Source organism: Marasmius oreades, chromosome 1 (assembly GCF_018924745.1).
Source record: "Marasmius oreades isolate 03SP1 chromosome 1, whole genome shotgun sequence".
Lineage (NCBI taxonomy): Eukaryota > Fungi > Basidiomycota > Agaricomycetes > Agaricales > Marasmiaceae > Marasmius > Marasmius oreades.
Genome location: NC_057323.1, coordinates 1337355 through 1351765, shown reverse-complemented (window position 1 = coordinate 1351765; position 14411 = coordinate 1337355). Strand labels below are relative to the sequence as shown.

Sequence of the window (14411 nt, the reverse complement as noted above, 5' to 3'; positions counted from 1 at the left end):
TTGCTCACACTTTCAATTCCATGACGTGGAGGTGTCACATGTGAGTGGCAGTGTTAAATCTTGTCGCGTTCAGAACGCGTCTCTCGGACTTTGCTGGTACTTTCTTGCGTTCAAACTCAACAAATGGAAGTCGAGAAGGCAAGAGACCTCCACAGGCTAAAAGTTCTAATGAGGAACCTACCAAATGCCATCCCATTATACTCGGAAATGGAGACCCTCCACTCTCAACTTCTTTCCTGGTTGTTTCCTGGTCTATCAGTGACGAATGGGTGAAGGATGTGGGGCAATAAATCACCATGGAGGATGCTATACCTGCAGAAAACGATTGGATGTCATTTGTACCATAAATTATAGCAGCGTAGAGTCGGTGTAGAGCCGAAAAGGGCCTAATTTAATGAAAATTTCTCCCTCAAATTTTTTTGCTAATTAGTAGCTAATTAGCAATGCTAATATGCTACGCTAAAAAGGTTCGACACGTCTCATGCTAATATGCTTTGCTAAAAACTCGTGGGACCTAATCGCGGGTGCACTAGCCTTCGCACCTTAGGCAGGAGCATGACAGGTTACGTACCCCCCTGACAGACCCGATTATAGTCGTGTGGGAAACGGATCTGAGAGGTCTAGCTCCTGCATTACATACACTCACTGTTATGGCTTCTCGTGCTTCCTCGTCGCTACCCAGCTGCTACCCAATACTATTCACGCCACATCACGCTGTAGTATCAAGAAAATAATGCCATACAACGCGTTTCTTTCCCTCGTTGTCGCGCTATGAGGTCGCACCAGTTATCCAATGTGCTTTATCGAAGCCCAATAAAGAAGAACAAGGTCAAGGCCAATACATACGTTCATATTCCAGGCCAAAGGGAACGAAAACTCCAGCTCGAAAAGAAATTGGAAGCGCTTCTTCAGCGTGTTGGAGGCTCATCGTCATCGTCAACAGCCGACACAACCCCAGCCCTGCAAATGCCAGACAACCATGAAGACACGCGGATGGACGTCGAGAATTCCCCAGTGGCTCAGGATACGTCGGTAGATATGGAAGCCAGTTGTCAGGGAGATTTTGATACTTCACCTTCTGTGCAAGCACCCCCCTCGGAACACTTACCTGTAAATGTGGAGTCTGGTGCTAAGCTGGATGCAAAAAAGTTGGATAGCCGGTGGAAAGGGCTACTTCCTGGCTTGCTGGAGCCTCTGCTTGCATACAGGAATCGGACAACTGGAAGATTTGACCACCACTTTGAGGAAATTGAGCAGTTGTGTTGGTCAAATGGCAGTTGCAAGATTCATCGTTCTAAAGTTCAGTGTTACCATTACGACCATATGCTTTTCTCCCTTATTCATTTAGCATTCACGACATGACTGACATTAACCAAATTAGATTATCGAGAGATTAACGTCCCCTACTGCAAATGCAGGGATCTCCACCAAACACTCGTCGAACATGGCTTCTTTCCGGCATCTCCTTCCCAACCTTGGGTGGCCTTCAAGATAGTGCTTCTTGACCTTTATTGCGCGCTGTGTGAGAAGTCAAGCAATGCAGTTCATGCGCTGGCGGGTGCTCTTGACAGGGTATATAAAAACCGCGGCTTTCAACTACTCAGTTGTTCTGTGGATCCCTGTTCCGCCCTTCATGTCGTTCTTCACTAACCCCTGCTCTAGGGTGAGGCACTGCAAGATCCGATACAGAGGGGGTTGGGCCAGGTGGTGCAGTGGTATGATTGCCTTCTCGTTTTGGATGAGCGGCGTCTGGAAAGTATAGTGCAGGGCTGCAGGCGAAGCATTCCAACCACTGTTTCTACACCATTACCCACAGATCCCCCAGCCTCAGCACCGTCAACTTCGTTACCCACCACAACAGCCGAGCCATCCTCCACTATCAACGCGGCAGAAAAGCTCCCGGCCATGCTGGCACCTGGGGAATGTACATCGCTTTTGCAACAACTATGCCCGGCTTGTTTTGGTGGCCGAGAGTTCGGAAGATCATTTAACGAGTAGGTGGTCGGTTCACTTTTTGATTTCAATGCTAAATATGATTTACACCTAGGGGCGGCGACATTCATGTTGCCCTCGACGGAAACCTTTACCGCCGGCACCTGAAGTTGGCGGGCAAGGGAATACCCTTCCATACGTCACAGCGTTTTCTTTCCAAGGATTTTGTGAACGCCGTAGGCGATCGAATTGAGCAGGCACGAAGTAAACCAGCAAAGGCTCGCATGCCCAAGGTTCCCGATGAGGCCATCGATGCATGTACTGAGTCTTATCAGGCTGCACGGGGTGATGGCGAGAAGAAGAGGACTCAGGATGTATATGACGAAAATGGTTTAATGGCCTTAGTCTGTAGGCACGATATCCCCATTTTTGTCGCATCCATCAATACCCCCGGCGAACAGCAGAGATATTCTGTTGCGTTACTCGAAGCTCTTTTCACTATGATACCGAAGGGAGCAACTGTGGTCGGTCTCTATGATATTGGCTGCGTTCTCGATCGTAGCCTTTCCACGGTGAGTTCTCTCATAATCTCCATTGAAAGAATACTAATAACATTGCACCTCAACAGTACGACCTATTACCAGAACAATACATGGCAAGGCTTCAGCTCGCCACAAGCATGATGCACACATATGGGCACCAATGGACGTGCCAGTTAACATTCAATCCTCGCCTACGGAAAGGACTCGGGTTGACAGATGGTGAGGGCACAGAGAGATTGTGGTCACGACTACGAGGGTTAATAGGGATTGAACATCATTCATCGGTATGTTACATTTCATCTCCAAATCTCTATTATGTTGACCAGTGCCCCAGAACTCATGAAGGCTCTGGTTACTTGACCGGCAGCTGGATTGTATAGCCAGGGACCTTCGGGACTCTCTGGGCACATGGCAACATCACCGGCTTCATAACAATATCCACAAGAAGGAGATTGAGGCTTCGCAGACTTTCGCAAGTGATGGTATACCAATGGATGTACTCCAGGAGCAGTGGAGGTTACAGCATGAGGCTCAGATGTCTGTTCGTGCCCGTGAGTTCGTTCTTTTGATTTATTGACAGGATGGTCGATTGACGGACATCTAAGATGCTCCATCACGCCTCAAGAAGCAACTCAACAAGGTGTTTCAACTCCAAAGCAAAATCGAGGCTGTCGAAGCGATATCGCGGATATAATCTACTAGTACCTAAATAAACGCATTTTTAACATTTTATATATAATATAATCAAAATGGGAACATAATATGAGGATTAGAGCAAGCCCAAGCTGCTAGTCAAAGCACGGGTCTATTTGCGGGTTATCCGAAGTACAGAAAGTACGAAACACCCTATAGATGAGAGTCTTCGACGTTCCGAAACCTGTAGGAACTGATGAAGCAGCCTTTAAAAACCTTCGTTCATTTGGATAGGCCTCGTCTCACTCGCAATTACCTGTAGCAAACATGGGGACACTTGATTTTACTATCAATTTATTGATTTCTTCGATATTGGTTGAAAAGACGGAAACAACTCTTAGAAGTACATCTGGAAGTAACAATTGGACGGATGTAACTATCTAAAGTCCACTTCGGACTTAAGGAACAGAAACAATGCCGGTGGCTGTAACTTACAGCTGGAAACAAGAAAAGGGGCGGATGTCGACGATGTCCGGTCAGAAAGGACATTCTACCAGGAAAGAACCATAGGAACGATCCCTGGAATGTAGATCGAGCAGTTTTGGACTATTCCAGATCGGATAGAACAAGAGAGAACAAGGGAGCACATGGGGACTCGCCTTGGAAACAAAAAGGGGTCAGGATGTATCCACATGCAAATGTCAAAGATATCCGACTCGGAACAGGAATAAAGAAAATATGAGGAAAAGGAATAAGGAATACTATATTCTGGACAGTTTATATCTAATTGACATGTACTATACCTGATTAAGGGTACTTTGGTATCTCTGAAAGGGATTTCTCTATATTTTCAACTTTTTACCATATCTTCGACGTTTGATTATTATTTATTCGAAAAGGCGTATATAAGGGAGGATGGTAGCAGCAGTATTTGCCCCAGTAACCTACGACAGAAGCCTAAGTGCTTTCACTAGGGGACTCTGGCTCATACTTTGCCCCACTTCTTCGAAGTTGGTGTTTGTATTTGGAAAAGATTGGATTTGAACTTTGAATTTGATTTGAATTTGTTGCCACTTTGGTACTTGGAAACTTTGAACTTGTAGAGTCGCTTTGACTCGAATTTGAATTGAATTTGATAGTTCTATTTGAACTTAGAAAGAATTGAACACCTCCTCGAAGTAGTGAACTTCGTAGAAAGCCTTTGTCATTTTGACTTGCGAACACAGAATTTGAATTTGTTTTGAACCATATAAAGCCCTACCCTTGAAGTCTTATCTTAGAGTTCTCAGTGAACCTTGCTGAGAGCGTCCATTGATACCGACCTCCACAAATCAACTATGCTAATTGCTAGTGTTGGGTTTGGTTTTGCGCACTTCGTGCTTGGAGTGTGTTTTGCTGCACCTAGTAGTAGTTGTTAGTGCCGTTAGCGAGTATTGCGAGCACAAAGGCTGCAATCAGGATTTTGCCGTCCGCTTCGCATATTGCCCTCTCCCTCATCTCGACCCTGGAGAAAACCTATAGTACCCTCAAGACCCAGGCGGAAGAACTTTACCTTTTGCTTAATCTTCCAGAAGAATTTCGTGATCTGCGCAGAGTTTCTTTGGAGTTCCTGCAAAATCTCATCCTGGCTCGTGACCTCAAGATCCACATACGTAGAAATGCAGTTGGCTCCTTCTTTGAATGGGATCGAGTGGATTCAGCTGTTGGGGGATGCAATGCGGCTATTAGTGAGTTATCGCAACGTTATTATCTGCACACACTTGACTTGATATTCCTGCAGGCACAAAGCTCCATCAGATAACGCGCAAGTCTATCGCCAAGCGCAAACCTGCCCTCCTGAACAGTATATACAAGTATAATTGGTATTGTGCAACCCTACAAAAACTACACCAGAGCCACTACACTATTCCGGCGCCAAAAGAGTTGTCTACGGACCTCGACTCTCTTCGCGATCCCGAAACATCACATCTATGGGAAGATGTTTGGATTGAACCATCTGATATGCAATCCAGTCCCAGATGGCTTGTTGATGACAAGGTCTGTCGTGGTATACGCGCAATGCTGCATCACAAGCAATGTCACAAGGAGCGAGTGCGACTACAGCGGGAGGCGGATAACTTGTGTTGATGGTTTGGAGAGGAGCTTTTTGGTATCGAGTTGGCGCTGCAAATACCAGAATGTATGTTTGCCTTTCTTCTCATAGACAAAGGCTCACTCAGTACACAAAGATGCATGTTATACAAGGCTTCTAGAGCTATGCCGCTAATGGGCGAAGTATACCACTCAAGAGTCAACCTAATATCAGAGCTACGGGAGTAGCACCAACACCAAATCAACCCAAAAACTAGTAAACCTCCGTGTAAAGTCTATCAATAACTCTACACACCAGGAAAGATTGCAAGGGTGGACTGCTTGGCAAAGGTTACGCACAAGATCACAGTCTCAATATCATATGAAGTTCTTATGAAATCAATGTGTAACTGCAAGTGTAAAACACCACAGCTACGGGGACTCTAGGGTTTGTAGGGGCTCTGTTTATTGTCCAGTGGACTAAGTGGGACTATGAATTTCGTCTACGGTAAGACTAATTCAAACGATTGGAGACTATTGCCCTCGACGGACACGAAAACTAAGTCCTCGGCGGACACGAACGCTAAGACCCTCGACGGATCACGAAACAGTAATCAAGACCTCGGCGGCCTACGGACGGATAGTTCTCTAGTTTTGACCTCGACGGTCTCGTATAGTTCAAATCAAATCTTATCTTATCACTGCACAATGACAGGGCAAATCTCTCTCTATTGGTGTCAAGAGCAGTTACTCACGGGCAACCCACTCAGGACTTTCCTACGCACGGGTAGTACTTTTTTATCTACGGATACATGAGCTGCTTTTATACTACTTCTACGCTAGCTTTGTAATCCTATCTCTACTTGTTTCATCTCTAAAAATAATGCACTGTAGCTACGAATCCATGCGGAGTCTTATCGCTAGGGACTGCTACATGTGCAGAATCTTGTCTACGGAGCTTTTCCGTATTCGAATCATATGTTTTGGACCAATCTGGACCGTTCTTCATTCTTGTTTCAGCATGTAGAATGGACCTACATAGGCGTACCATATGGTATTTCCTGCCTACGGACCTTATCCTGTATTTCGACGTTATCAAATCATATGGACTTTGTGTGTCCAAGTAGTTCCAGCATATGGATCCAGAGTTCCGAATCGCCCTAGCACATGAACAGTGTGGACTCCAAGATCCGTTGTTCATTCCTGCCTGGTTCCTGGGTACTCTATCTGTGATCTGGGATCTGTATCATGTCTTTTTGTCTTTTCCTCAGATCGGGACTCGATCTACGGTCATATCAAATTTCTCCTAGTCTGTGTGGTCCAATGTCCGATTTCTTGTCAACTAAATCCCCCGTAGAAGTAGGTACTCCTAGTATGAAGGTCTTTTGACTTTGTTAAGTTCTGCTATGAACGGTTCTGTGAAGACTACAAGTCTTCTAATAGTACAATCCCTTGATATGCCAGTGCATAGTAGAATGTAGAAAGTAGAACTCGGTGAATTACCGCTTAAGTCCTCTGCTCATAGTGTTCTACAGGTTTCGAACGGTCATACAGTTTTCTGACACGATCTACGGGTCTCTCTAACTGGTCTAGCTGCGCCTACGGCACATCCTACTAGCGGCACTAGCTTTAACTAGCAATTCGGGCTCACTCTAGTTCTTAATACGATAAATATCGCTCCGTAGCACTGTTTTAAAGTGCAAAAAGAACCTTGTAGCATAGTCAACTAAGTCGCATTATCTTCCCCAAACAAAAGAGGACTGTCCCCAGTCCATCTACGGACTGAGCACAACATCATCTTCTATCGTTCGAATTGATCTACGGCTTTTTCATTTAGTAGTTCTACTAAAAGCCTTCAAAATGGCCCGTAAATCTACTTAATCTTATCTACGGTGTACACTCTAGTGTACAACCGTCAAGTCTCTGACTTAGAGAAATTTTGAGCTCGAGCTCTACGCTGACCAGCGCTAATGTTCCCAAAAAGGAAATGTTCCGACATCAAAATGATTTTCCCACGCCAGAACTCCTACGATGCAATGTTCCGTCGTTAATTACTTTCATCATTTCTTAATTATGGCCTCATCATTCCGTAGATGATTTCAACAGCCTCGAGGCTTTAATTTCCGTAGATCTGGAATATTCTACAACATTCTGCGATGTTCTACGGTCATGTGCTGGTTCATATGTTGGATTTGGCTATAAAAACCGCAGCAGTTGGACTTAGCAGGAATTTTCATTCCTCCCTTCTCCCACCGCTCTTCGGTCGCTCTTCGCCGCCGCTCTTCTTATCTCTTTGCTCACTGTTCTCAATGTTCTCAAGGTGAGTGGGGACAATCTACGGAGGCTTCGGAGTCTGCTCCGAGGCCCGTAGATTGTTTCTTTTCTTATGTGTTTCTACGGTGTCACGTACTAACGCGACGCCGTAGATCTTTTCTGATGCCTTCAAAACAAGACAAGGGCAAGGGAAAGGCCGTAGAGCCGGATTCTTCTTCGCCGTCTCAGATTATCATTGACATGTTGGAGTCCCACCTCCAGCGAATCCATCAATGGTTTGGGAGCCTCCACAATCGCCTAGTCGCGAAAGTCACCGAAGAACCAGAAATGTTTGAAGAGTTCCAAAAGAGATCAAGTCTTCTGGTTCGTAGCCTCTCCTTCTTTCATTTTTTTCTCTCTCTTTTTGTACTAAATCCTGCTATAGAATGATCTACGCCGCCAGATGATTCGCTTTGCTTCCGACGAGTGGATTACTCCAGCTTTTTCCATGCTCGCCACTCTCTCTGAGTTGGCTATCCAGTGGAAAGTCCCCAGCGATAACTGGATGTTTCACCCATCGGACTCTTCCGACATTATCGCGGTCCACGGCGTGAGTTATTCCTTCCTATCATATCATCTTTCTTCTTTCGATTCACATTCCCGTAGAGATTCGACTTTGATCAAGACCTTCCTCCTTGTTACCTTCCTCAGGCCCCAAGAGAAGAGCCTTTGCCTACGGTAAGTTTTCTTTCTATGCGTCTCCAAAACTAAGCTGAGAATTATTTCGGCCGTAGCTTCCTCCTCGCTCCGTTCTTGATCTTCCTGGGGTAGCTTCAAGCTCCCGGGTCGCTATGGGTTCCTCCCTAGCGGCCACTGCTCTTAGTTCGTCCAGGGCCGAGGGCAGTTCTTCCTTTCCGGTTGCTGGACCATCAAAACCAGCCCGCAAACGCAAGGTACTGTACTCTTCTTTTTCGTTTCATTTGTCATTCTAACATCTATTCTAGGCTCCCGATTCATCTACGGCCGGTCCTTCTCAATCTAAGCGACCAAAGCCTACAAAGGCCTTTGTGAAAAGTGTTGCCTTCGTAGACACCTCATCCGAGGAGGATTCTCCGCCTCCACGGGTAAGTCTTCTCATTTCTGCATCTAATCTACTCTGTTGACTCCAACTTTTTAGCCTTACCGTACTCGCTCTAGAACCCAGATAGCTGCCATAGCTTCGGGTTCAGAAGCTCGTACAGTTGAACCTCTTTCTGCTCCTTCGCCTTCTAAACCCAAGGGTCGAAGCAACAGGAAGGGCACTACTTCGAGTCATGTAGAGGTTCCCGTAGATGACCTCTGGACATCTTCTACCCCTTCTCATGTCTTCCCAGAGCATTGGATTGGAGCAGCTCGCAGTAAGTCTTTTTCTTTCTTTTGCTATATCATTGCATCCTAACGCTGTAGCACAGATATGGATTTGCAGTTCCAGTTCGACGAAGCAAAATTGAGCTTTGCATCGATAGTAGCTGCTGGTCGCTCTGTCTCCTTTGTGAGTAATAGCTGTTCTTTCATTTATTCTTTCATTTCTCATATTTGCTTCAAGTTTGATCATCTCTCTCCGTGCAATCGATGCACATATTTCAGCTACGCGGACTGTCGCCCAATCTGGGCTCCTAGTGGCAAAACTGGCCGTAGGCCAACCTGCCAACGCTGTTTCTCGGGAAAACAGAAATGTTCATACTTCGATCCCGATGAATCTCGTACAGGGGCCAAGAAGCTCGAAATCGCTTCCAGCAATAAACTTCGTAAGTTTCTTTTCTCCCGTAGAGATTACTTCTAATCATTCTTTTCAGTTTTGGCTAAAGTCGTTCAGCGTCTTCAACGCGAACTTAAAGCCTTCGACCAACTTCGAATGGCTCAAGTAGCTGCCTACAACTCTGGTCGGCTTATCTGGGAAGACATCCAAGACAGCCAACAAATGCTACGGGCAGCCGGTCGAGATCCCGTCGAAGTTTTGAAGGGTCTTCAAGACGATGAAGACTTCAAAATGACCCCAGATCAAGTCAAAGCTCTCAGTGAGGTACTTGGCTGGCCGATTGTTGGAAATTCACTCCCTGTGGCCACCGAGGATCTACGCTCCGCTCCTGTCGAAGATGAAGCTGAGGAGTCTGCTCCTCTTCAATCTATGGTTCGTAATTCTTCTTTCATATCTTCTAATTTATGTTTCTTATCGTTTCTTCTAGGAACCCCTGCCTTCATTACCTGAAGAGGTTTCAGTTCCCGTAGCCGCTCCTGAGCCAGAGCTCGAAGTTGCCAGAGAGGAAGAGGGAGACGAACCGGTAAGTCTTTTCTTTAGCTCATATTATTTCTGTTTCTTATAATCGATAGGCCGAGCCTACGGCTGCTATGCTTATTGATGACGAAGCGGAAGAAGCGGTAAGCTCTCTTCTAACTGGTCCGTAGATTATATCTAACCATTTCTCTGTAGAGCACTGATCACGATTCGAGCGCCGGTGAGGAGATTGAGGTCCCCGCAAGTCTTAGCAAGCGCAAGTTGAAGCGCAAAATGTTTTGGGCTAAGCGTAGCCAAATGGCCAAGCTCAAGAAGCGGGCTACTTGGTAAGTAGTTTTTTCAACTATTGTTCTTTCTTATTACTAACCGTTCCTTAGAGTAGTGACTTCTATGGAATCGATTTTTTTTGTATTCAAGGACAGACTTTTCTGCCTTATCATCTGATCTTCTTATCTTGTATCAATAGCTTACATTTACTGTAGCTTTTTCTTGGTTCATCTTGTACTGGACTATAAGTCCTCCTATCTTGTATTTTGGTACGCGCTACGGCGCCTAAATTCTCTTTTTGTATTTCTAATTTCATATCTTGTAGTAAATCAGAGCTTGTTTGATTTATACCCCGCGTGAACTGAGTTCAAATGAGTTTGACTTTCAACTCCACTGATTAAGTTAGAGTATTGACAGCCATGCTCGCGTATCTGTATGCTCGGAGTTAGATGAATCTATCCGTAGCACATTATTCAATCATTCTTATCGCTATGCATCTCTCGTGTAGGTTCTCGCTTATAAGTTTTTCTAAGCGATGATTATCTTTTCAGGATCCATAGGTACACCTGTATGTTCATGTAGGTGTCCAAATCGCAAACTTGAATCTACGGTCAAATTTTCAGGAACCTAAGGTACCTCTCCCCCAAACAAATGAGCAGTCAACTCCTGTTGACTAGATGTTGGATCCGGAAGTCCTTTAGGTCCATAAGGTAGAGAAAGTCATCTACGGCTGGATAGTAGAGCGTAAAAGGTATAAAAGGTTGACCGTAGATAGTCAGTTCTTCACTACCCAGCTCTACCAGCATTCGTAGTAACCAATTCTCAACTCTTACATTCTCATCTCAATTTAAACATGTCCACTCGTAGTGAATTTGTTCCCACCAAAATCTGGGTTGAACGTGCTGCTCCGATTGTCGAGCAAGTCAGCCAGTTGCGTCCCTACGCTAACAAGCTGTCCGCCGAGCTGTTCACCAAACAGCTTCTCGACATTGTGGTACGTTCAGCACCGCTCTTTCATCTCCGTTTCATTGTAATGCTTCTGCCGTAGGTTCAGACCAAGCTCCAAAGCTACCAGTCTGCCAAAGACGATGTCGCGTTCGATCTTTATTGCAACGTCGTCGAGATGGTCACCGCCGACATCGAACAATTCTCCCTCGATAAAAGCGTCGACTTCGCAAAGGCCAAATCCTTCTACGTCGAAATGTGCGCTGTGCGCAACAAGGCATCTGCTATCAAGCGCAAGAATGTAAGCTCTTATTTTATTAGTCTTTCTAATTTTCGATATTGACTTCGCCGTAGGGAGCTAGCTCTTCTCGCAACGAAGCTACTATCGAAATCTCTGATACTGAAGAAGCAAACACTAAAGTAAGCCCTTCAGTTCGATCTAAACCTATCTACGGCTCAATCCTTTTACCAGAATGACGACTTCAAGATGAAGGACGCCACCAAAGGTAAAGACCCTATGAAAATTCGCATTTCCAAGAAGAAAGAGGTCCGTAGATCGCGTTATTCGCATCATATAATCATTTCTAATCTTTCCGCAGATCGAAGCAAAGCCTGCTAAGAAGGCTCACATCGATAAGGCAGGCGTAGACCTTACACCCAAGTCCGAGGGTGAGTGTCCTCCTTGGGACCGTCCTCTCTTTATTCGCGGCCGTAGCATCACTTATGACAACTTGTTGGACAGAGGAGAAGAAATGCAGAGAGTCTACGCATCTCTCTGTACTCAAGGTCATAGCCAGCATGCCGGCCCATTTTGGTATGGACTCTCTTTCTGCGTCCGACCTCGCCGCCATTCAGACCCTCCTCCGTACGGAGGTCAATGCATCGGCCTTTTCGATCCTTCACCAAGGAGCAGCGTACCGGGCAGCCTACGAAAAACTCGTCGAGGCAAATCAGCTAGTCCTTTCCCGCCTCGCCCTTTCCGTCGAACAGTCAGCTACGTCGACTTCAGTACAGGAGAGGTCTACAAACCAGCCTACTGAGGCGGATGCAGGTGCTCCTATGGAGTCTATTCAGTAGTGTATCTTTCCGTAGATCACTCTTTTAACAATGGCTGGCTGTAGCGATAAACGGTGTCCGCTCTTTTCATATTACTGTCATTTCGTATACTTGTGCACTAGTTAGATTTTATTAGAATCTAACTGGATTTTTCGGTTTCATATGTTCAGTCAGATCTGAGAAAATCTAACTTTCTTCTTAGCAGACCTAGTAACTCTTACTGGATCATCCATTGGATCCTCAGATTCGCTAGGTAGCTCAATTTCATTATCACTTTCTGCCGTAGCTGAGGCATTACCATTCAGCCTCAGGTTTTGAGCTTTGTCAAAGATGTAATCCACTCCAAGTTCGTACTCAGTTGGTTCATCTTCGTTAGCCATGGCTTCTAACTCATCCTTAGATAGCTGAATTAAATCTTTTATTTCTGTAGGAAGGTCAATGTGGTATCGCGCCGCGTGAGGTAGGATGCGAAAGGCTCCATATTTTCCCCGTAGCAACGTTCCATCCATTTCCGCTAAGATATAAGAGCCACCTTTAGTACGTCGAATGACTACGCAAGGCCCAAAGTATCTAGGGAACATTTTCCTATCCAAGTTCTTTTCAATAGCGGTATTCCGTACTTGAACCAAGTCTCCGGGTTCAAAGTTTAAGGGTTTTATAGTGTGTATATATTCCCGTTCGTACTTGATCAAGCGTCTACGCTTTTCTTCTGTAATTCTATCTCGCATAGCTGTTACATGTGTTCTATGTTTAGCTAGAGCTTGCGCTCGAAAGCCAATTAACTCTTCTCGTGATAGAAACCTATTGGGTAGTTTCACTAGCCACGTAGATTCCACAATATCAAGCGGTAGTATAGGTTCCGCACCGGTAACAAAGAAGTAGGGGGAGCAACCTAGGTCTTTCCTAGTTGTTACTCTATCCGCCCACAAAATATGCTTCAAAAACCAGTACCATTTTGCAAGGTCTCCAGCTACGGCTTTCGAAAGCGCGCTCCGTAGATCGAAATGCGCTCTCTCTATCTTTCCGTTTGCTTGAGAATTGTACGGTGAAATCTTAATGCTACGGACGCCGTATTTGTCCGTAAGCCACCTTGCCATAGCAATCATTTGTGGTGCATTATCCGTAACAACCTCCTCGGGACAACCCCATCTACTAATGATATCGTCAAAAAACCACTCTGTGAGTATTCTGGCTGTATCACTTTGAATAGCCCTTGCTTCGGACCATCTCGATAGTGCGCTAACGGCACTAAAAACTACTACTAGGTGCAGCAAAACACACTCCAAGCACGAAGTGCGCAAAACCAAACCCAACACTAGCAATTAGCGTAGTTGATTTGTGGAGGTCGGTATCAATGGACGCTCTCAGCAAGGTTCACTGAGAACTCTAAGATAAGACTTCAAGGGTGCGGCTTTATATGGTTCAAAACAAATTCAAATTCTGTGTTCACAAGTCAAAATGACAAAGGCTTTCTACGAAGTTCACTACTTCGAGGAGGTGTTCAATTCTTTCTAAGTTCAAATAGAACTATCAAATTCAATTCAAATTCGAGTCAAAGCGACTCTACAAGTTCAAGGTTTCCAAGTACCAAAGTGGCAACAAATTCAAATCAAATTCAAAGTTCAAATCCAATCTTTTCCAAATACAAACACCAACTTCGAAGAAGTGGGGCAAAGTATGAGCCAGAGTCCCCTAGTGAAAGCACTTAGGCTTCTGTCGTAGGTTACTGGGGAAAATACTGCTGCTACCATCCTCCCTTATATACGCCTTTTCGAATAAATAATAATCAAACGTCGAAGATATGGTAAAAAGTCGAAAATATAGAGAAATCCCTTTCAGAGATACCAAAGTACCCTTAATCAGGTATAGTACATGTCAATTAGATATAAAACTGTCCAGAATATAGTATTCCTTATTCCTTTTCCTCATATTTTCTTTATTCCTGTTCCGAGTCGGATATCTTTGACATTTGCATGTGGATACATCCTGACCCCTTTTTGTTTCCAAGGCGAGTCCCCATGTGCTCCCTTGTTCTCTCTTGTTCTATCCGATCTGGAATAGTCCAAAACTGCTCGATCTACATTCCAGGGATCGTTCCTATGGTTCTTTCCTGGTAGAATGTCCTTTCTGACCGGACATCGTCGACATCCGCCCCTTTTCTTGTTTCCAGCTGTAAGTTACAGCCACCGGCATTGTTTCTGTTCCTTAAGTCCGAAGTGGACTTTAGATAGTTACATCCGTCCGATTGTTACTTCCAGATGTACTTCTAAGAGTTGTTTCCGTCTTTTCAACCAATATCGAAGAAATCAATAAATTGATAGTAAAATCAAGTGTCCCCATGTTTGCTACAGGTAATTGCGAGTGAGACGAGGCCTATCCAAATGAACGAAGGTTTTTAAAGGCTGCTTCATCAGTTCCTACAGGTTTCGGAACGTCGA

At 45.0% G+C, this 14411-nt stretch overlaps 1 protein-coding gene across 1 annotated transcript; it reads left to right on the top strand.

Annotated features, from left to right (window-relative positions):
* Positions 1–771: 771 nt before the first annotated feature.
* Positions 772–3168, top strand: E1B28_000365 (uncharacterized protein; the record flags this gene model as incomplete). The annotated part of the gene is made up of 7 exons (XM_043146176.1): positions 772–1261; positions 1382–1572; positions 1663–1994; positions 2048–2504; positions 2561–2758; positions 2842–3025; positions 3080–3168. 7 exons carry the CDS (start codon positions 772–774, stop codon positions 3166–3168), a joined length of 1941 nt encoding a protein of 646 aa, XP_043014876.1.
* Between the last annotated feature and the right edge of the window lie 11243 nt (positions 3169–14411).